Source organism: Capricornis sumatraensis, chromosome 1, assembly GCF_032405125.1.
Source record: "Capricornis sumatraensis isolate serow.1 chromosome 1, serow.2, whole genome shotgun sequence".
Classification (NCBI taxonomy): Eukaryota; Metazoa; Chordata; class Mammalia; order Artiodactyla; family Bovidae; genus Capricornis; species Capricornis sumatraensis.
Genome location: NC_091069.1, coordinates 159703922 through 159727105, shown reverse-complemented (window position 1 = coordinate 159727105; position 23184 = coordinate 159703922). Strand labels below are relative to the sequence as shown.

Below are 23184 nucleotides of genomic sequence, written 5' to 3'. Positions count from 1 at the left end.
TTGTCACAGTTATTTCCAACAAAGAATAAAATGAGTGAAGCAGAAATTGCTTCTGAGAGGCCAGAGATGAATAGGAAAATCATCCTTGGCAATGCAATGACTAATTGTTTTCCATTCACAGAAGGAGAGCCTGAACATCTCTCCACTGTCATAAACCAAAGGAAAAAGGTTTTCTGATAGAATTGTGCATCAGGTCTGGGGAGCGAATTGGTGATGCATGTCATCTCTCCCTTCTGGGGTCTTCTCCAGAGGGTGCTTCCTTTACTGGCAATGCAAGGCGGGCAGAAAATTGAGTGACTAAGCACGCCCTTGCGGTGAATTACTGGGGTCTGCTTTCTCTCATGCAGATAATTGCCTCAATTCCCTGCCTCCCTTTGAAGCTAATGAAGAGTTGGCTAAGGCCTGCTTATGACTGGAAAGGCCTGGGCTTCGTTCTGGGTGTATGTCCCACTGATGAAAGTCACAGGAATCTCATAGAACATGCTGATACTCTATTTTTCAGGTCCGTGAAGAATGAGCAGTCCTCGTTTCTAAAGGACAGAGGCTGGAAAAGTACAAGGAGGTACTATTTTCTGACCAGAAACTTAAGTTGCATTTGAAATATACACCTTTAGATTAATGTATAGTTGCTTTACAATGTTACATTAGTTTCAAGTGTAATAACATAGTGCTTCAATATTTGTTGATTATACTCGTTAAAATGACTATAAAATACTGGTTATATTCTCTATGGTGCACACTGCATTCTTGTGTCATTTATTTTGTACCTGGTGGTTTGTACCTTTTAATCCGCTTTCCCTCCCTGGTACCCCTCTCCCTACTGGTAACCACTAGTTTGTTCTTGTATTTAAAAATCTGTTTTGATGTATCCACTCATTTGGGAAACATTTTAAAAAACATGCTACATCAAAAGTAGTTTAAACAAGGTGATCAGGAAACGTAATAATAAAAGGAAGTATTGTTGCTTTCAAGTGTAATGGGGAATTTGTTGATCCTCAGATGTAAGTAAACATTTCACAGGAAAGATTAAATAGATGCAAGAATCTTTTAAATTTTGATGTTAAAAAAAATACTTTGTCCATATTGCATCTTAATGAGTAATATTTATAGAAGACATGAGCTATGTCATGGTCCCTGGGGAGTTCTGGTTGACTCATTTCTACATCCATGAGTCTATTTTTAGCCACTGATGGTGGGAGACAACAGGCTAGTCTTACTGTTCTACAGCGATTTACCTATAGTCATAGTTAGGCACTTTATGCAGGAAAACCCTCCTACCTGACATCCATGTAGGCTACATGCTGGTGCAACACTGAAGCACCCTCCCACGCGAGACGCTCAGTTTAGTGATAACTGGTATGCTGTCTGTATTGTACCAATGTGGCTAAGCTGGAGGTACGTTTCCTAGAATTCCCTTCTCTGTGTGGTTCTGGATTACAGTTGGTCACAAAAGAAAAATGCACCCGATTTGAGAGGCAGAAGTGAAGGAGAAGCTGCTTTGTTTTATGCTCATATGTATGGTCAATGTATGGTCCCAGGTGCAGTGATAGCTGGCAGATATTACTCAAGGCTGAAAGGGTGAGCTAGCTGGGATGGGCCCAGCTCCTGTCAGAGTCCTTGCCAGGCAGGCCTGTGGCTCCTTGGCAGTAGGCGCTGGCCTGTCTTACAGGTCACTCCCAGCATAGACTCTAGAGGCTCCAAGGGACAGCACGGGATCCAGTTTGTTCTTATAAATTCCAGTTCATCCTCACTCCATGTCCAGCTCTGCTTCCTGACGCTGGCACATCTGCCCAACAGCGGCCTCAGGGACAGCACCAGATGTGGAGGGGGCAGCCTGGCGCAGACTTCTTCACCACTGCCCACAGTGGTACAATGTTGAACGTCTATAACAAATCCTTGATCTGTCATTCTCAGCAGTCTGCCTCTGCGATCCAACCTGACTCTAAGATTAAGCTCAGCAGTGCTGAAAGACACAGGGTCCTTCTTATCTGCCAGCCGCAATGTGTTGGCTTTGGTATTTAAATTTGTGACCCTCATCACAGTAAGATTAGAACAGTTCTGAGCATGTTCTCCTCACCAAGTGCCCTATGTCCTTTTCTAAAGATTTTCTTTATGTGTCCTTCAGTCAGTTCAGTTCAGTCGCTCAGTTGTGTCCGACTCTTTGCAACTCCATGAACTGCAGCACGCCAGGCCTCCCTGTCCATCACCATCTCCCGGAGTTCACTCAGACTCATGTCCATCGAGTCAGCGATGCCATCCAGCCATCTTATCCTCTGTCGTCCCCTTCTCCTCCTGCTCCCAGTCCCTCCCAGCATCAGGGTCTTTGCCAGTGAGTCAGCTCTTCGCATGTGTGTCCTTAGTACTCTACAATTTGTGATGAACACTGGTCACAACACTGTAGCAAATACCTGAGGTCAACAAAACTCTGTGCAAAACAGACTGTGAAATAAGTCCAGCTGATACAGAAAACTGGACTAGGTGGCATTAATACACAATTGGGGTTGGTTTTCTCCCATAAACTATAGGCTTAAAAATTTGACTGTCATAAGAGCCCTAGTTAGGCTTCCTTTTTCACACATTGATAATAAAATTAAGGAGAACAGATTATCCAGTCAACTGAGTTATCCATTCTCTCCTTGCATAAAAAGATATATGAAAATTTAAATTTATTAGAAATCTGATTAACAAAAGGACAACTGAGCCAAAGAGTAAATTATCTGAATAACCGGGGTCATTCAGCTATGAAACCCTGGTGTTGGATAGTACAACCCAACCCCAGGGATGTCAATTCTTGAGTTGACCTTTTGCACCTTGGCCTTTTGCACCTTGGGTTGTCTTAGAGACACTGACATTCTTACTCTTTGGGGTCCCTAAGATCCACCATACTAAATCTAGTAGATTAGGCTGATATTAACCATTCGTGTAAAACTAGAGTACAATACTTTAGCACATCAATTGCTTTGTTTTCTTGGCCCTGGTTTTTCACCTTTTCACTCAGATGATTTTTGCTTCTACTGCTCACCCATCATTAGTTGATCAGATTTTGAATCATCTCTTAGTGATTTGTTTCTTCTGAGTTCTTGGCAGAAACTTCACTGTAGCCTCCTGGGCTGGTTGCAGCAGGAATGTAAATAAATGAGAGAGTTCTTTTATCCAAGCTGAATTGGAATCCTTGGTATCCAGGCATTTATAATCTTGATGCAGGTGGGGGGCCTGAGAATGATTCTTAGTTTTTGAAGAGACAAGGTGACTATTCTCTTTACAGTATCACAGCTTTTTGAAATGGTAGAATTGTCAGGTCATGACAAACCATTGCTGGAATCACAGTGAAGAAAGGGGAGGTGAGGTCATAGGATATTACAGATGTTTGTGTTGTGTTATAAACTTCTGTCTTCATTTTCTGTATTGGGTAGATAGTCTGAAAGAGCCTAGAACCAAGAAACAGGGACTCAAAATAGTTGTTGTTTATGTCAGAATAACCATTTTAGTATTAATGGTGGTACTGTTTTGTTTTTTTGGAGGGGGGCAATTGTAAGCTACTGTTTGCATCTGTAATCAGAGATCCATGAGACAGTTATAAGTAGTTATGAAGTTAGATCTTACCAATTTTAATTTCCCTGCTAGATGTTCCTGAGATTTTAACAAGTAGAAAAACAAGTTTATCCCACTCTTTGCTGTTATGTATCCTGATTAGTGGAAGTCATAAATAATAAAAGGTGTGCAGCAAAAAAGTATACAAGCAAGCTATAATTTGTAAGTGAATTATCAGTTCAGAAGGAACCTAGAAGTGGCTGGAAAAGTGTAGAAGGTCAATAGTCTGAGTCTGGGCAGAAACTGTAGTTTGCTTTTCTCTACTTTATCTGTCTTTCCTTCCACTTCTGTGGAACCCTGTGTTTCCAGCAGAAGAGTAAGCACATTGGTGCATAGTGCCATTTGAGATCTTTACAAGTAACAGTTGGAAATGAGATGAGCAAGCACTTATTTAAGTGACTAGAACCAGTTTAATTACAGACAGTGGAAGAGCCTAAGTGTATTTTTTCCTGTTCTATTATCCTGTAACCCCTCCTGCCTTTTTTCTGTGTAAAAGTCCTGCAAGATAATGTGTGAATCAGTCCAAGGTTCAATTAGCTTTTTACCATAGCATTCTTATAAATAGTTTGATAAAGGAAATGCCTTACCACATTTTCTTCTGCAGTACCAGCACTGCTAGAGTTCTGATTAGTAGGTGGATGCCTTTCTACAAGAAAAAAACAGAACTTAAAAAGACATCTCTTTGCCAAACCCCAATTCTCCCTTATTCCCACCTCAGTAACAACAAATAGTTGCTCAGTCATGTCCACCTCTTTGTGACCCCATGGGCTGTAGCCTGCCAGGCTCCTCTGTCCATGGAATTCTCCAGGTAAGCATACTGGAGTGGGTTGCCATTCCCTTTTCCAGGGGATCTTACCAAGCCAGGGATCAAACCCAGGTCTCCTTCATTGCAGGCAGATTCTTTACCATGTGATTCACCCGGGATGCCCCAGCTGAGTATGATTATGTTATTAGAATCACATTAGTTACTCCCCTCTTCATATCTTTTTCCAACAAACAGCATTAAAAATGTCCTTAATATAGAAATACTTCATCACACAATACTTCACACAGCAGTAAATTCAGGTGCTCCAAAGCAGGGATAAAGGCAGTTCAAGCAAGCCAGCAGCTCCTGGCTCTCTAAGATGGTTGGCCTGATGCTTACTAACTATAAACAATGGGAAAGAGCCAAGGTGGTGATGGACAGGAAAAGGAGGCAGAATGTCATTTCTCGCCGAAGGCTTCAGACCACAAACTATGGAACACTCTGTTTTATTTTTTTAAGTGGCCCACACCCCAATGTGGTTTTTGCTGACATCTGACTGCTCCTCCAGAATCAGAATCCGTCCTGCTCTCTGCCATGGGATGCTGACCTGGGTGGGTTCTACCTGCAGGGCTTCCCTTCCCTCTGCTTTCATCTGGGGTGGAGGTCAGAGGGCAGGAGGGGCAAAATCAGGTGTTTCTTCTCGTAGCTCCTTCCGTGTCAGGCCACCTTAATCTGGCTGTGTGCTCTATGTGAAGGCCACCTTCCTTACAACACAGCTGGTCCTGTGACTCTCTCCTTTCAGGTTTTGGGCACTATTCCTCCTCCTTGTCCCTTTAGATTGAGGGCTTCCGGCAAAGCTCGGAGGGGTGCAGTCTCTTCTATGCTCCCCTTTCTCCAGTTTTGAGTGTGCCAGGTGCTTTGTGTTGGAACTTCACTTGTGCACACTTCCACTATAGAAACTAAACCATCATTCTTGAGTAGTGCCCCCTCTCCTAGAACTTGAACCTAATCTCAAGCACCATGATATTAGGGTTTGCATGTGGAAGACAAACTAGACTACCTGAAACCGCCCATTCTTCCCTACTTCTGGCAGCTAAGGGACAGGAACATCAAGGGCACTGGCCTGCTTATTCACATAGACAATCACAGGGCTGCAACAGATGAAATCCTTGCTCACTATCACCCTTAAAGTACTACCTTCAATAATGGTGTCCACGATGACCAAATAACCCTGACTTCAGCAGGGGCAATAGGCAAATATCAATCAGAAGAAGGGACACTGAATCTGTCTCAACCTCCCAGGACACTCAGAGCTTTCTTAGAGAGATGATGACATCAGTGAGAGCTCCATGGGGCCGAGATCTACCTCCGCCACTAGTTAGCTGGGTCGTCTTAGGTGGTGCCTGTAAGTCTGTTTCAGATGCCTATTAGCATTTGCATTAACTTTTTTGATTCTAATTTTCTGACCTGTAAAATGTAGAAATAAAATCTAAGTTTTTCACAGATCTAAACTTGTTGATAAAAGCAAAGTCTTTTAAGAAGTCCTGTGACCATGGAATCTTAGTATCATGTTGAATTACTACAAGTAACTAAATTACTGTAAGTTTTCTAGCAGAAAATTTAGAAAAAGTTTTTTAAAAACTTCACATGATTAAAATAGAATGGCCCTTCAAGGACAGTGCTGTTTTGAGCAGTAGCAACTATTAACAAGGGTTTCCCTGATGGCTCAGCTGGTAAAGAATCCGCCGGCAATGTGGGAGATCTGGGTTCAATCCCTGGGTTGGGAAGACCTCCTGGAGACAGGAACGGCTACCCACTCCAGTATTCTGGCCTGGAGAATTCTGTGGACTCACTTGTCATCTTGGATACACCTCCACCTGAACCCCTGGGCATGAGACCAAAGCCTACATGAGATGATACCTTTGTGGAAATCGATGCATCTTTGTGATCTAACAGCTCGAGGGGCCACCGACAACAACAAAACTGCCAATACGATGGCCACCAAAACTAGAACAATTATCCCAGCAGGTGCTCTTGGGCTTGCTTCTAAATAAGACAAACAGAGAGTTTATGAGCTGGAAGAAAAGTTACCAGACAACAAAAGAAAATGTATAGCTGGGTGAGCATGTTTATTCAAAGTAGCTATTTCTGCTTTCTGCACGGGAAGCAGATATATTAGTGAAAATACTTTTCGTAATGAAAAGACCCATTAAAGATACAAACAACAGCCCTGTCTGGATCAGTGTTTTTCATGAGCGTAAATAATACTTCCCAGTTCCCAGGTGGTGCTGCTGCTGCTAAGTCGCTTTAGTCGTGTCCAACTTTGTGCGACCCCATAGATGGCAGCCCACCAGGCTCCCCCGTCCCTGGGATTCTCCAGGCAAGAACACTGGAGTGGGTTGCCATTTCCTTCTCCAATGCAAGAAAGTGAAAAGTGAAAGTGAAGTCGCTCAGTTGTGTCCGACTCTTCGCGACCCCATGGACTGCAGCCTACCAGGCTCCTCCGCCCATGGGATTTTCCAGGCAAGAGTACTGGAGTGGGGTGTCATTGCCTTCTCTGCCAGGTGGTGCTAGTAGTAAAGAATTCTTCTGCCAGTGCAGGAGACATAAGAGATGAATGTTTAATCCTTGGGTCAAGAAGATCCCCCTGGAGGAGGGCATGGCAACCCACTCCGGTATTTTTGCCTGGAGAATCTCATTGACAGAGGAGCCTGGCAGGCTACAGTCCATAGGGTCGAAAAGAGCTGGACATGACTTAGCACATCACCCCATCTAATATATATCTATTGGGGGAATCTGTCAAAGCTGATATTAAACAATTTGGGGCATAGTGGGGATGGGAGTCAAGAGAGGAAAAAGTCTGAAAACTTGAGAGGCAATGAGTTTTTCATGCATTTTAAGTCTTTGTTTTATATTGTAATAAGGGAATTAAACATACTTTTGTGTGTGTGTGCTCAGTCACATCAGTAGTGTCTGACTCAATTTTGTGACCCCATGGACTGTAGCCCACTAGGCTCCTCTGTCCATGGGATTCTCCAGGCAAGAATACTAGAAGGGTTGCCATGCCCTTTTACAAAGGAGTAATTATGACTACAAACTAACCGCAGCCTAGTGTTTTCCTTGGGGGATGAAGGTAGGGCACAGTGTACCCTTGGCTTGGAAAAGGCAGGATCCTAGAGAAATAGAGATAAGGGGTGCAGAGATTATGAGAAAAGCTGATTAGGAGTCATGATCTTGAGTAAAAAGTGACAGATGACCACCAAGATAACCAATGGTGCTTGGAGTTCCTCAGGAATAACTGGAGCCTGAACTCTTTTCAGTCTCTTGATTGGAACTAGAATTGTTATAATTTGTATTAAAGGAAGTAACATTCAAAACTAGAATACCAAGAACATTTATAAAACATATGTTCCACTGACTCATTTTAATAAATACAGAGAGGTGCCATGGTCTCCCATGATGTCACCTGCTGAAGGATAAGGGTGATCAGCCCCCCTAGACAGTCATCTTCATGAGTACACATTCCTTGACTCTATGGATACTGAACTAGAAATATTTTAAACAATGAGCTGTGGCAGTTAGCTACCACTAGAGGTAAAAACGGAGAAGGCGATGGCACCCTCCTCCAGTACTCTTGCCTGGAAAATCCCATGGGCGGAGGAGCCTGGTAGGCTGCAGTCCATGGGGTCGCGAAGAGTTGGACATGACTGAGCGACTTCACTTTTACTTTTCACTTTCATGCACTGGAGAAGGAAATGGCAACCCACTCCAGTGTTCTTGCTTGGAGAATCCCAGGGACGGGGGAGCCTGGTGGGCTGCCGTCTATGGGGTCACACAGAGTCGGACACGACTGAAGTGACTTAGCAGCAGCAGCAGAGGTAAAAAATGAGCCGAATCAGGCACAACCTTAATGTTTCAAATGTCCTCTGATGACTGTTTTCACCAGGTTTACAGACCATGCTTCAATAGCCTGCAGCAGAAGCTTCAATTCTAACTTCCCACCATGTCTGCACAGCCTTCTCTCCCCAAACCCAGACCCTAAGGCACATATCAGCACAATGGTAAGCAGGAATTGAAGATGCTCAGCCCACAGAGTAATAAAACATAGAGGTTCCGTCTTCATTTCTGAAGCTCTGAAACCCTAAAAGGGAAATCTTCTGGGAGTAATTTCCTTTTATATTTCAGTGCAAGGCTTTCATGTGGTTGAAGGAAGGAAACTGTCTACCATTTTGACTGGAAGTATCCCTGTAAACAGTATTTTCAGAAATTCTATTCAAAGGTATTCTTGAAATGCCAACCTAATTTCCTATTTGATGTTCACAATTTCTACTGCTGTACCTGAAACCCATGTCCAGCCCTACTTGTAACTTACCTACATGCAGTGTTTGGGTGGTGAGTAAGGTACTTTTGTTTGATGAAATATTGCACAAATACTCCCCACTGTCTGAAAGACGAAGATCCTTCACAGTTAAAGAGAAGTCACATGAGTTTATCAGCTCTTCTTTCCATGAAAGTCGAGGCTGACTGATTAGTGTTTCTTGTGAGGAGTTCTTAAAGTAAGCCAGGAGCGAGGAACTCCCACTTTCCACTCTGGACCAAGTGACTGTGAAGTCTTGATTTGCTGGGAAAAGACTGTTTTCAGGTTTACACAAGAGTAAAACGTTTTCACTTTGCATTTTATGAAGGACATCTAACAACAGGATAGAAAAGTAAAGATAAATGAAAACATTTTCAAATGAATTTTCGAAGTTATACTTAGAAATATCTTTGAAAACACTTTTTGGAAAGCAGTGAGATATTTGCGCTGTGGAGTTTCTTAAAAGCTTTACACCACTATTTTAAAGTCGCCCACCAAGGTGAAGTTTAGGCTTCAAGGAGGCCCAAGCCTGGGCCAGCTAGGGAGATGACACACCTGGTTTTCAGCTCCTACAACCTGAGCATGATCGCTCGAGTGCTGCTACCAGTTAGCAGCGGTTTTAACTCCGCAATCTTCTGCTGACCTCTGGAATGCTGGTGTTCCCCAGGCTGCCTTCTTGTCACGACGCACTACCTAGTAGTCTCTGCTGCGTCCGCGGTCTCAACCACTTCTTAATCTCTCTTCTGGACAAAGTCTTTTTTCTAGCACATGAGTATATTTCTAACCATGGGCAGGAATTCCCCACCGGACCGATCTTTTAGAGCACGGAGTCTGCTGGGTATTCTCGGCTTCCCTTCCAGAGTTAGCACCACGTTGTCCTTCCTGTTCTGCCAGCTGACTTCTATGGCCCGCCATGAATTATCCTCCCTGGTTTTAGACTCACCTACTCTGCAGTCCACCTGCGAGAGAGTGATGCCAAAGCAAGCTATCTAAAATACAACAGTCCACCTGTGAAAGAGTGATACCAGAGAAGCCATCTAAAATACAACTTCCAGTCTCTCCAATGCTTCATATCCTTCTTTGGCACCGTACTACCTCCAGGCCAGCTCAAGCTCCTTAGCAAGATGAAGGCATTTCATCTGGTTTTTGCCTTCCTCTCTAGGCTTAACTCTTGATACTTCAGTTTCACTCTCAACCACTTATACTTCCACAAATTCAGGCAATATTTACCTCCATCTCTGCTTTTGCATATAGTGTGTTTTTTACCTGGAATGCCTATGTTCTCCTGAAATTTCCTGCTACTCCTTTAAAATTTGGCCTGTATGCAACTCCTTAAGCATATATTCTATAACAACCTGATCCATACCCAACTGTAGTGAACAGATTTAATCACTCTCTTTGTATGCTACTTTCCTGGTTTAGTTTTATTTTTATATGTTTGTACTGGATACTGTGGATCCATAAGTGAGTAAGAGTCCACAGCATCTAATAAACACCAAGTTCTGAGGTTCACAGGCTGAGTGACAAAGTTTGGCACATAACAGATCCTCAATAAGACAAAACAGCACTAAGCATAAGGAACCATTGGAACTTCAGGATACTCAGTTCTGAAATAAACAACAGAAATTATGATTCTCCATATAAAATATTTACAGTTTAATATTTTCAACCCTTTCCCACATTTCCATTGCTGCTTGGCTGATGAACAGTGAATATTAGCTGCCCATACTATTGACATCATATAAGAAGAATGAATAATTTTCCCAAATAAGACATACATATGACCAGTAGGTATCTGAAAAGTTCAACATCACTAATCATCAGGGAAATGCAAATCAATGCAACTACAATGAGCTATCATCTCACGCCTGTCAGAATCACTATTATCAAACAAGGTGAAGGTGAAGTCGCTCAGTCGTGTCCAACTCTTTGCGACCCCGTGGACTGTAACCTACTAGGCTTCTCCGTCCATGGGATTCTCCAGGCAAGAATACTGGAGTGGATTGCCAAACAAACAAATAAATAACAACTGTTGGTTAGATGTGGAGAAAAGGGAACCCTTGTGCATGGTTTGGCCCCAGGTAAATAGCAAGGAGGGAACACAGCTCTACCCATCAACAAAAAATTAAACATTTACTGAGCATGGCCCCACCCATCAGAACAAAACCCAGTTTCCCCCTCAGTCAGTCTCTCCCATCAGGAAGCTTCCATAAGCCTCTTATCCTTCTCCATCAGAGGGCAGACAGACTGAAGAACACAATCACAGAAAACTAACCAATCTAATCACATGGACCACAGCCTTGTCTAACTCAGTGGAACTATGAGCCACATCATGTGGGGCCACCCAAGATGGATAGGTCATGGTGGAGAGGTCTGACAAAATGTGGTCCACTGGAGAAGGGAATGGCAAACCACTTCAGTATTCTTGCCTTGAGAACCTCATGAACAGTATGAAAAGGCAAAAAGATAGGATACTGAAAGAGGAACTCCCCGGGTCGGTAGGTGCCCAATAAGCTACTGGAGATCAGTGGAGAAACAACTCCAGAAAGAATGAAGGGATGGAGCCAGAGCAAAAACAACACCCAGTTGTGGATGGGACTGGTGATGGAAGCAAGGTCCAATGCTGTAAAGAGCAATATTGCACAGGAATCTGGAATGTTAGGTCCATGAATCAAGGTAAATTGGAAGTGGTCAAACAGGAGATGGCAAGAGTGAACATCGACATTCTAGGAATCAGCAAACTAAGATGGACTGGAATGGGTGAATTTAACTCAGATGACCATTATATCTACTACTGTGGGCAGGAATCCCTTATAAGAAATGGAGTAGCCATCATGGTCAAGAAAAGAGTCCGAAATGCAGTACTTGGATGCAGTCTCAAAAATGACAGAATGATCTCTGTTTGTCTCCAAGGCAAACCATTCAATATCACAGTAATCCAAGTCTATGCCCCGACCAGTAATGCTGAAGAAGCTGAAGTTGAACAGTTCTATAAAGACCTACAAGACCTTTTAGATGTCCAAAAAAGATGTCCTTTCCATTATAGGGGACTGGAATGCAAGAAACACCTGGAGTAACAGTCAAATTTGGCCTTGGAGTACAGAATGAAGCAGGGCAAAGGCTAATAGAGTTTTGCCAAGAGAACGCACTGGTCATAGCAAACACCCTCTTCCAACAACACAAGAGAAGACTCTACACATGGACATCACCAGATGGTCAACACTGAAATCAGATTGATTATATTCTTTGCAGCCAAAGATGGAGAAGCTCTATACAGTCAGCAAAAACAAGACCAGGAGCTGTGGCTCAGATCATGAACTTCTTACTGCCAAATTCAGACTGAAATTGAAGAACATGGAGAAAACCACTAGACCATTCAGGTATGACCTAAATCAAATACCTTATGACTATACAGTGGAAGTGAGAAATAGATTTAAGGGACTAAATCTGATAGAGTGCCTGATGAACTATGGATGGAGGTTTGTGACATTGTACAGGAGACAGGAATTAAGACCATCCCCAAGAAAAAGAAATGCAAAAAAGCAAAGTGGCTGTCTGAGGAGGCCTTACAAATAGCTGTGAAAAGAAGGGAAGTGAAAAGCAAAGGAGAAAAGGAAAGATATACCCATTTGAATGCAGAGTTCCAAAGAATAGCAAGGAGAGATAAGAAAGCCTTCTTCAGTGATCAGTGCAAAGAAATAGAAGAAAACAATAGAATGGGAAAGACTAGAGATCTCTTCAAGAAAATTAAAGATACCAAGGGAACATTTCATGCAAAGATGGGCTCGAGAAAGGACAGAAATGGTATGGACCTAACAGAAGCAGCAGATATTAAGAAGAGGTGGCAAGAATACACAGAAGAACTGTACAAAAAAGATCTTCACGACCTGGATAATCACAATGGTATGATCACTCACCCACAGCCGGACATCCTGGAATGTGAAGTCAAGTGGGCCTTAGAAAGCATCACTATGAACAAAGCTAGTGGAGGAGATGGAATTCCAGTTGAGCTAATTCAAATCATGAAAGATGACACTGTGAAAGTGCTGCACTCAATATGCCAGCAAATTTGGAAAATGCAGCAGTAGCCACAAGACTGGAAAAGGTCAGTTTTCATTCCAATCCCAAAGAAAGGCAATGCCAAAGAATACTCAAATTACCACACAATTGCACTCATCTCACATGCTAGTAAAGAAATGCTCAAAATTCTCCAAGCCAGGCTTCAGCAATACGTGAACTGTGAACTTCCAGATGTTCAAACCGGTTTTAGAAAAGGCAGAGAAACCAGAGATCAAATTGCCAACATCTGCTGGATCATTGAAAAAGCAAGAGAGTTTCAGAAAAACTCTACACAATAAACTGTGGAAAATTCTGAAGGAGATGAGACCACCTGACCTGCCTCTTGAGAAACCTGCATGTAGGTCAGGAAGCAACAGTTAGAACTGGACATGGAATAACAGACTGGTTCCAAATAAGAAAAGGAGTACGTCAAGACTATATATTGTCACCCTGCTTATTTAACTTATATGTATAGTACATCAGGAGAAATGCTGCGCTGGAGGAAGCATAAGCTGGAATCAAGATTGCCGGGAGAAATATCAATAACCTCAGATATGCAGATGATACCACCCTTATGGCAGAAAGAGAAGAAGAACTAAAGAGCCTCTTGATGAAAGTGAAAGAGGAGAGTGAAAAAGTTGGCTTAAAGCTCAACATTCAGAAAATGAAGATCATGGTCCCATCACTTCATGGGAAATAGATGGGGAAACAGTGGAAACAGTGACAGACTTTATTTTTCTGGGCTCCAAAATCACTGCAGATGGTGACTGCAGCCATGAAATTAAAAGACGCTTATTCCTTGGAAGGCAAGTTATGACCAATCTAGATAGCATATTAAAAAGCAGAGACATTACTTTTTCAACAAAAGTCCGTCTAGTCAAGGCTATGGTTTTTCCAGTGGTCATGTATGGATGTGAGAGTTGGACTATGAAGAAAGGTGAGCACCGAAGTACTGATGCTTTTGAACTGTGGTGTTGGAGAAGACTCTTGAAGAGTCCTTTGGACTGCAAGGAGATCCAAGCAGTCCATCCTAAAGGAGATCAGTCCTGGGTGTTCATTGGAAGGACTGATGTTGAAGCTGAAACTCCAATACTTTGGCCACCTGATGTGAAGAGCTGACTCATTTGAAAGGACCCTGATGTTGGGAAAGATTAAGGGCAGGAGGAGAAGAGAACGACAGAGGATGAGATGGCTCAATGGCATCGCTGACTCGATGGACGTGAGTCTGAGTGAACTCCGGGAGATGGTGATGGACAGGGAGGCCTGGCGTGCTGTGATTCATAGGGTGGCAAAGAGTCGGACACGACTGAGAGACTGAACTGAACTGATGGTGTGTAATCTATAAATATATCTAATTACTATATTTTATACCTGAAATAATATTGTAAGTCCACTGTACTTCAATATATTTGAAAGTTAAAAAAAATTCAGGGGAAGGCCAAAAAAAGATAGCTAACCTCTGCACTCCATATATAATGGAGATTTACAGAAAAAATTTGCTTTACTTATAGTGAACTATAAAACAAATAATTTTCCTCAGTAATAGATAAATGGTGTTAAATTAATTTTTCTTCTCTTTAAACTCTTCTTAAACCGTGTGCTATAGAGAGATTGGTCAGAGTTTGGGTTTGTTCACATATAGAGAGGAAGGTGTAGGATTGTTGATAAAGATTAATGGGCTAATGCTACTAAGGAGACTAAACAGAAGCAATGCTAATTTCTGTTGGTTGAAAAACTGGCAAGAATCAGTTTGTGACCTGCTAGTAGATAAGCATCCTTTCCTTCTCCTCTGATCTTTTAAAGTGCAATGCAGGGAGAAAATTCTGTATAGAAGAACCATAGAGAAATACAGTAATACACACAAATATCTTTGCTACTTTTCATTTCACACATGTTTTCCTTTAACTCATAAACACCTTGCAAGGTAAGGATTACTTCCGTTTTACCAACAAGGAACCAGTACTCACAAATAAAAATGACTGCTTGAGGCAATAGAGCCACTAATATTAGGCCTGGGACTCTGGTCTGGACTTCTGACTGCTGCAAATGCATTTCCTTCCTTTTTGTATTCCTTTCTTTATCTGTAAATCAATCCCCATTCCCTCCCTACCCCCGACAGCATGTTCACACAGAAAGCCGACCTTTCATTGTCCATCTCCCTGTCCATGTCTGCTTCAGCAGTGGATTTTCAACTGCGCATTGAGAAGATGAATTTGATCCTGTGATATGTACTCTGCTGTTTATATGAAAAGGACCCAAAGATCCAACTTCTTTCCCATTGTTTTCAGAGATAAATGTATTATTATCCACTTTCCATGTGATAATTGGGTAAGGAAAAACACTTAACACACTGCATATTAAGAAGCTGTTGGTGGTGTTCTTGTCATACTTCATCACAGGTGTGACAAAAGCTATGAGGGAAAAAGAGGCATGTGAGGAACTCTCATTTGTTTCTTTTTAGGCCACCTGTGCAGAACACTTATTATTTTAATACCTATGAACTGAAAAGCCAGGCTTTGTGAGTAAAGCTTGGCAGTTTTTGAAAGGAAAAACAACAAAAACTCTGTAGAATCTTAGGATATAGTCTGGTGATCGACAAGAAAAAAAAAGTATGCATGGCTACACAGCAACTAGCAAGCTCAACTCTCTAGAAAGAATTCTAGAAAAAAAATGGCCTCAGTGAGCAGTTAAAATGTGAGTGTCAGAAGTTGATAAACTGAAGCTCATGCAGCACTCTGTACTCCTCAGGTACTGACTCAGAGGCTTTTTGGTTCTTCATTTACCCATAATTCTTAGATTTCTGAGTCAAGGTTTGAAGCAGCTAAATGGAAGAGGGAGAAAGAACAAAGCCTATTAGAAAACGCCCCTCCCCCCAACAAATAAATGATTCGATAAGCAAAGTGAATAAAGATAGGGGAAAGCATAGAATATTAAAAATAACAATTTAGAAAATAGGAAATGTAATTTAAATCAATAATTCAATATTTTTAAGCTATCATATTGGCAGAATTTCTTAAAATTGGTAATATTAGGTGCTGATATAAGACTTAAGAGGAAATGGATACTCTTATGCTGCTGCTATATGTGCCATATTATAATTTTACTCCTGACCCTTTTGTTTCAGACCATTTCCTAGTATTAAATATAAGGATGTTCATCACAACATTTTTTTGTAATGTAAAACACTATGAATACCTGAATACCTATTAATGGAATAATGGGTGTATCAATTTTATACTCTAAAATACTACGCATTAAAAATAATGACGTAGTTTGTATACATTGTCTTAGAAGAAGTCCACAGCTTATTAAATTAACAAGAAGGCATTCCAGGCAACATAGGATGGTACCACTGTCATGTTTTGTTAGAGCTTACGTGTACACTCACCTCCCACTTTTAGTACTACTTTCTTTGTGATTTTTTCCAAGTGGTGTTCCCACATAGCATACGTAAATTCCTTCATCCTGAAGGGTTAATCTTCTGAAAGACAGGGAGGCATTCCCATTGTGAATCTCACCACGGAAGAGGGATATCCTGTTTACATATCTGGGATCTTGGTTTTCCAACTGGTCGCTGTCTTTGTAGTATGAGTAAACATTGGTATCTTGATTCTTCCAGTGAATTACAACATTGGGTCCACTATCAAATGAGCAAGGGAGAATGACATCTTCACCTAGTCTTCCAGTGACGATTTGCTCATTCATACTAACGTGACTGAAGGAAGCTAAAAAGGATCCATATAAAAACAAGAGCAGTTATGAAGTGAATCAGGGCTACCTAGAACTATCCTAGGTCAGCAGCCTGATCATTAACATCTATCATCTATCTATCTATCAAGAACCTTTGCTAGTCTAATTCTCAGAAACAAGCCATGAAGCTCTGTATTTGAGCTGTATTTGAGTGCCTGCAATTTTAATTGAGTATCTGTTGGATTCAATGTAACAATTAGAATTGACAACAGTGTAAAGCATAGAAACCTTGCTTGATGCTTGATCAACAGTCTCATTTCTCCTCTGATCTTGGCCTACACAGTTGCTGGAAATTATATTACATACATTAAAGATTCCTGTTGATTTTTATCCCTGAACATATACCTTTAATACTTACTATACAATAACAAATTATTAAATAGTTTATTCAGCTTCTGGAGCCAGCAGACTCTTACAGAATAGAAAAATCTTAACTTGGTTGGGTTAGGAAATATTTGGGACATGTAAAGACAATGCTGCATTCAGGGATCTGTTGGGAATATATAGACATTAGTTTCAAGAAATGGCACACAGAGGAGGAGTCCAAAAGGGGACATGAAGTGACTCATTTGTTTTGGCTTTAGGACAACTCACAGGGTATCCTATGAGTCAGTTAAAACACAGTTAAGAAATATTATTCTAGATATAAATGTAGAAGTCCAATCCTCCTAATACATGTAAGTTTATATATGTGTTTGAAGGAAAGTTAAAGTGTTAGTCACTCACTCATGTCTGACTCTGACATGTCTGTGACTGTAGCCTGCCAGGATCCTCTGTCCATGGAATTCTCCAGGCAAGAATACTGGATGGGTAACCATTCCCTTCTCCAGGGGATCTTCCTAACCCAGGGATCGAACCCGGGTCTCCTGCACTGCAGGCAGATTCTTTACCAGGGAAGTCCATATATAGTCAACTTCAGAAGGTGATCTTAAAAAGCAAATGGACTCATCACAATCAGGTTTTTGCAAAGAAAATATACTTATTATCTCATAATCACTGCAGGTAGTATCCAGTTTTCCCTGAACCAAAAGAAAAGTAGATCATGTGCCCTATCTATGAATTTTGTGATATTTTCACTGGAAAGGACATTATTTTACTTATAATGAAGTAAACTCCATTGACCTTGGCCAAAGCCACCTGAGATGGGAGAATTGGGTGTTCATGTGGCCAGGTCACAAAGTCTTTTTCCTCAGCCCTCTGAGGCTCTTTCCATTCTGCCATGTCTCTCTTTGTCTCAGAGAAACAGTCTATCCAAAGGCTAGAGGAATGTGGCATTAAGCTGAAAGATGTGGAAAGGTGGGAAAGAAAAGGAGTGGTTTTGTTGACTTCCCTAATTGTTCTACTAAACATCTCTAATATTTTATTGGGTAATTAAAAATGCCTGTCATAGGACCTAGCAAAGCTGTAGCACCTTTTGTTGTGTCAAGTACCAAGCTAACACTTAAAAACCAATCAACCAACCAATCAAATTTGCCTTTATAGTGATTTTATATCTGGTAGCAGATAACAGATTAGAAAGAGCCTTAATCAGAGTAGACAGAAGAAAACATTTTTAATTTTCATGCAGACTTCCATCTGCTTCTTGTTTATTATTAATTAATTTTTTAGAAAAGTTGACAATGCTATGGCTACAGAAGAAACAGCCCCCTTGTATTGTGGCTCATGTTCTTATCTAATGATACCAACAACTAACACTTGGATATAGTATAAGGGCTCTTACCTTGAGATCCACATAGAGATGGTGTAAGAGTGAAGAAGAAAGACAGCACTGCCTGTGTCTTCATGTCTTGTGGAGACCATATTACTGATACTATTAAAGAGAAGCAAAATATGCAAGTTACAGATTTTAAGTGCAGACAGGAATTGGAAAATAGAGAATTAATGTCTCTGCCTATAGGAGAATCATTAAATTAACTCTGGTGCATTCACACAAGTGATTCTTCTACAACCATTAAATCTTTAAAATTAAATACTGTAAAAGACAGTTCACTGGTATGGAAAGAAGCTCTTAATGTTATAGGAGAAAAATCAGATTACAAGGCAACTTTTAAGTAGCACAATCCCCTTTTAAAAGTGCACACATTTCTGCACATAGGAGGCCAACAGGACATATCTCTAAATGTATAGCAGGATGTTAATTCTGAAGAAGAGATTTCACATCTAAGGCAGTACCTGCTATATAACAGATTCTGAAAAATGGCTGTTGAATGAATAAAGATTTGGTATACATTAAATGGTGGTTCTTTGGATATTTGAAGAATAAAAACTGTATGATCATCTCAATAAATGCAGAAACAGCTTTTGACAAAATTCAGAATCCATTTATGATAAAAACTCTCCGGAAACTGGGCATTAAGGGAATATACCACAACATAATAAAGTACATAGATGGCAAACTCACAGTTAGCATCATACTCAATGGTGAAAAGCTGGAAGCCTTTCCTTTGAGATCATGATGCCCACTCTGGCCACTTTTATTCAAGATAGTATTGGAATTCTAGTCACATCAATCAGACAAGACAAAGAAATAGAATTGAGACCAGAAAGGAAGAAGTAAAACTGTCACTATTTGCTGATGACTTGATATATACATAGAAATCCTAAAGAAGCAACCGGAAAACTACTAGAGCTTGTTACAAAATCAATATTCAGAAGTCTGTTGCATTCCTATACACAAATAATGACCTATCAGAAATTAAGGAAACAATCCAATTTACCACTGCATCAAAAAGAATAAAATATTTAGGAACGAACCTACCCAAGGAGGTAAAATACCTGTACATGGCAAACTATAAGACACTAGTGAAAGGAACCGAAGCTGACACAAACAGATGGAAAGATATACAATGTTCATGGGTGGGAAGAACACTGTTAAAATGACCAAATGCAACCCAGAGTCACTGCAAGCCCTGTCAAAATGCTGAGGGCATTTTCTCAGAACTAGAACACCTAATTTTAAAATGTGTATGGAAATGTAGAAGACCGTGAGTAGCCAGGATAATCTTGAGAAAGAAGAAAAGGGCTAGAGATATCATGCTCTCTGACTTCAGACCATACAGCCATCAAAGTAGTATGATACTAGGCACTAATTCAGACATGTAGGTCAGTGGGACAGATAGAGAGCCCAGAAACAAAACTACACACATATGGTCAATTAAACTATGACAAAGGAAGGAAGAATACACAGTGGAGAAAAGACACACTCTTTAATAAGTGGTGTTGGGAAAACTAGACAGCTACATGTAAAAGAATGAAATCAGAACATTCTCTAATGTCATACATAAAAATAAACTCAAAATGGATTAAAGACTTAAATATAAGACCAAGAATCATAAAACTGACCAAAGAAAACATAGGTAGAACACTCTGACATAAATCATAGCAGTAATTTTTAGATGTCTCCTAAAGCAAAGGAAATAAATGCAAAAATGAACAAATGGGACCTAATTAAACTTAGAAACTTTTGCACAGCAAAGGAAACTATTGACAAAATGAAAAAACCTATCAAATGGGAGAAAACATTTGCAAGTGATATGACCAATAAGTATTGATGGGACACTTCTGTACAGGACATTCTCAGGACTTACGCTTTCTCTATACTCACTCCCTTGGTAAGCCTGTTACCCACCAGATCCAGCTGCTCACTGTTTGAAAATCAATACCTGAGAGACAAGTGTTGGTGGAAAAGAAATCTGCTTTTAATTAGAAAGCCATCAATTTGGGAAGAAGGCAGACTCATATCCCCCCAAAACCAACTCCGAAGATTCTGCTTGGGCCTGAAAATTTTTAAAGGGAAAATGGAAAGTAACAATCTCAGTTAATTATTGAGGTGGGGCAGAGTCATCACCATCCCCCACTGTGAGCACTGTGACCTTTATTTAGATGCTATCTTCCTCACACGTTTTGTTTATAAGATTACTGAAGGGGAAGCTAGGAAAGAGATCTGGTCATCTGTTACTTATTCTTCATTTCTACTCCTTTGATCTCCGGAAAGAAACACCAGGTTAGGCAAGGTGACAAGACCAAGGGGTTTCCTGCTGAGTGTGGTTTCCTGCAAAGAGCTGCTTACAAGTCCTTCTGTTTCATGGCTCTGAATGACATTTGTACACCAAGGATTCTTAGATTTATCTACTGAGTCAAGGTCATATCTGCCCGTTTGACCTGTTCATTTAGATGCCTTATAGGCATCACAGAACAAACATGAGCCTTTGGTTTATGCCTCATTCCCTTTACAGTTGTTCTCTGGTCCAACCTGAACAAAACAACAAAAATTATCTCATTTCTCCTTCAGTTTTTATCTCAATATCCTCCATGCTGGTTAGTCTAGAAACTTAGAAATCAACTTTGATTCTTCCCTTCCCTCATGGTCCCATATCTAATCTACTAATCAGTCTTTTGTTAATGAAATAAAACTCCATTATTTGTGCACTTCTCTCCAACTCTACCATCACCTTCTACCCCAAGGCTATTATCATCTCTTACCTGGATATCAAAAACAGTTCTCTGGATGGTTACCACTCTTCTACCCCTGCCTTCTTATAATCTACTGTCAATGCAGCATTCAAGGTCCTATCTTAAAAATATAAATAAGTTTACAATGGCCTTCTAATTAAATCACTTCAGTGACTTCCCATCACACTCAGATCAAATTCTTAACCCTAGCCTATCAAGCCTTGGATGGATTCTCTGGCTCCTGGTCCTGCCTGCCTCTCCAGCCTCTCATATAACAGCCCACAAAATCCATTCCAAAAGACTTGTGAGCACAAATGCTCCAATTCAAGGGTCAGCATGAGCTGAAAATTAGGCCCTTGAAAACTGGTTAATTCATGTCTTTTGGATAAAATGACAAATTGCCATAACTCATTTATCATCTAAGATGAAGTACTATGAATAAAAAAACATACTCAACCTCTTCTACACAAATGCTTGATTTAGCGCTTTTGAAATAAATTCAGCATTCAGCTAAGTGAGGCAGTTAATGAGTATTTGGCCCTATTTTTATGCCTAAGTTTTATTTTTAGACATTTATTTTCTTCCCCCAAAGCAGCCGAAATCTTCCACCTTGGATTAAACTGAAGCTACCCAAGTTGCAATCAGCACCCTTACAAAAGGGCTCAAATGTTAGAAGCGCCTTGTTCTGATACATTGTGGCTGATTTCCAGATGTGGGGGAAGAAGGCAAAGAAGCAGACTCCGTAATGAAACATGGCAAAAAGAAATCCAGATGCTGAGACTAATCAAGACAGAGGAAAAAGCTGAAGCCATTCTACAAGCATAAAATAAAGAGAACAGAATGGCTAATTTCTGTGCTCATCTTAACAGCTACAGACCACACTGACTGAGGGTTTTCCTGGTGGCTCAGATGGTAGAGAATCTGCCTGCAATATGAGAGACCTAGGTTCGATCCCTGGGTTGGGAAGCTCCCCTGGAGAAGGGCATGGCAACCCACTCCAGTATTCTTGCCTGGAGAATCCCATGGACAGAGGAGTCTGGCAGGCTAAGTCCATGGGGTTACAAAGAGTCAGACACGATTGAGCAACTAAGCACAGCACAGCGCACTGACTGAGGCCTTCAGCACTAATTGTGACAGCAACAGACTCTACTTGTGTTCAGGTCAGGTTCTCCAGCCCACACATCAGTAACATTAAAGACTGGTCTTGGCTCACAACTGCTGGCCTAGATATGACCAGACGCACACAGAAGGTCAGTTGTCTTGTTCAATAAACAAGAACGTTTCACATCATTTGCATCATGCTATTCACATTATGAATTCCTCCAGGAAAAACGGATTCCAGGGAGCTCCACTCTCCTCTGCATTGTTTTAAATTCAGTGCCTCTCACAATGCTCAGGGCACTGTGCCAATTTGGGAAAGAAGTCATAATAAGGGGAAACTCTCTGTAGCATCGTAGGGATTTCTCCTTAGCATCCACTTAGATTTTAATAGGATTGACTTTGTTTAGATAGAAAAAAGAACAAAAGAACAATTTTAGGATTACCCACTCTTTACTCAAAAGAAATCTCCCTTGCTGTTTTATAGTAAAAATCCACTTGAGGATTTACATATTGGGTTGAAATTTTGAATCTCTACATGTACTGTCTTTGCTTCACGCTCCTTTTTTGAGTACGGGGTGCAGGTAGGTGTAGGGAGTAGCTCTTGGTTTGTTTGGAAACCAGGTTAAAAGTGTGTTCAACACATCTGGGAGGGAGGTGAAGAGGTGCAGCTGCAGAGCAGCAAGAGTGAAGGCAAAGGCGAAGCGAAACAAGAAAGGAAGAAAAGCAGGCGTTAGGTGGGGGTTGCCCTACTGGCCTCAGCTTTAGAACAGAACACAAGGCCACCCGCTCACTCATAACGGACACTCTCCAGGCCTCCTCTGCAGACCCACAGCACCTCAGAACAGTCCATCAGAGGAAGAGAGCAAAAGGGATTCATCGATAGATTTTCTCCATAGGCAAATTTTCCCCATGGGGCTTTAACCCCCATGCTCTTCCTGGTCCCCTTGGGCTACCACTCAGGAAGCCAGACCTCATGCCTCCCAGTATCATACCTTGAATATGGAAATATGGGGCAAAGGAGACCACCATCTCTGGGAGTCTCCTTAGGTCATGTCTGTACCCTGTAATGGTGGCAGCTCTCACTGTGGAGGCATCAGTGGGGCACGTGCTGAAGCTGGCCTCCCCAGGG

At 41.2% G+C, this 23184-nt stretch overlaps 2 protein-coding genes across 2 annotated transcripts in view; one reads left to right on the top strand and one right to left on the bottom strand.

Annotated features, from left to right (window-relative positions):
- The window catches only part of MYH15 (myosin heavy chain 15), a 157057-nt gene extending 151758 nt beyond the window's left edge, over window positions 1–5299 (top strand). Inside the window, exon 41 of the mRNA XM_068968346.1 lies at window positions 5174–5299. Coding sequence (XP_068824447.1) covers window positions 5174–5299 — 126 coding nt within the window. The remainder of the gene's footprint in view (window positions 1–5173) is intronic.
- Window positions 5300–5429: 130 nt separating this feature from the next.
- On the bottom strand, window positions 5430–22932 carry HHLA2 (HHLA2 member of B7 family). The gene is given in 8 exon segments (XM_068968333.1): window positions 5430–5571; window positions 6190–6382; window positions 8709–9026; window positions 14894–15163; window positions 16141–16180; window positions 16182–16233; window positions 18223–18312; window positions 22847–22932. Coding segments are annotated over 8 exon segments (1191 nt in total).
- Window positions 22933–23184: the final 252 nt, after the last annotated feature.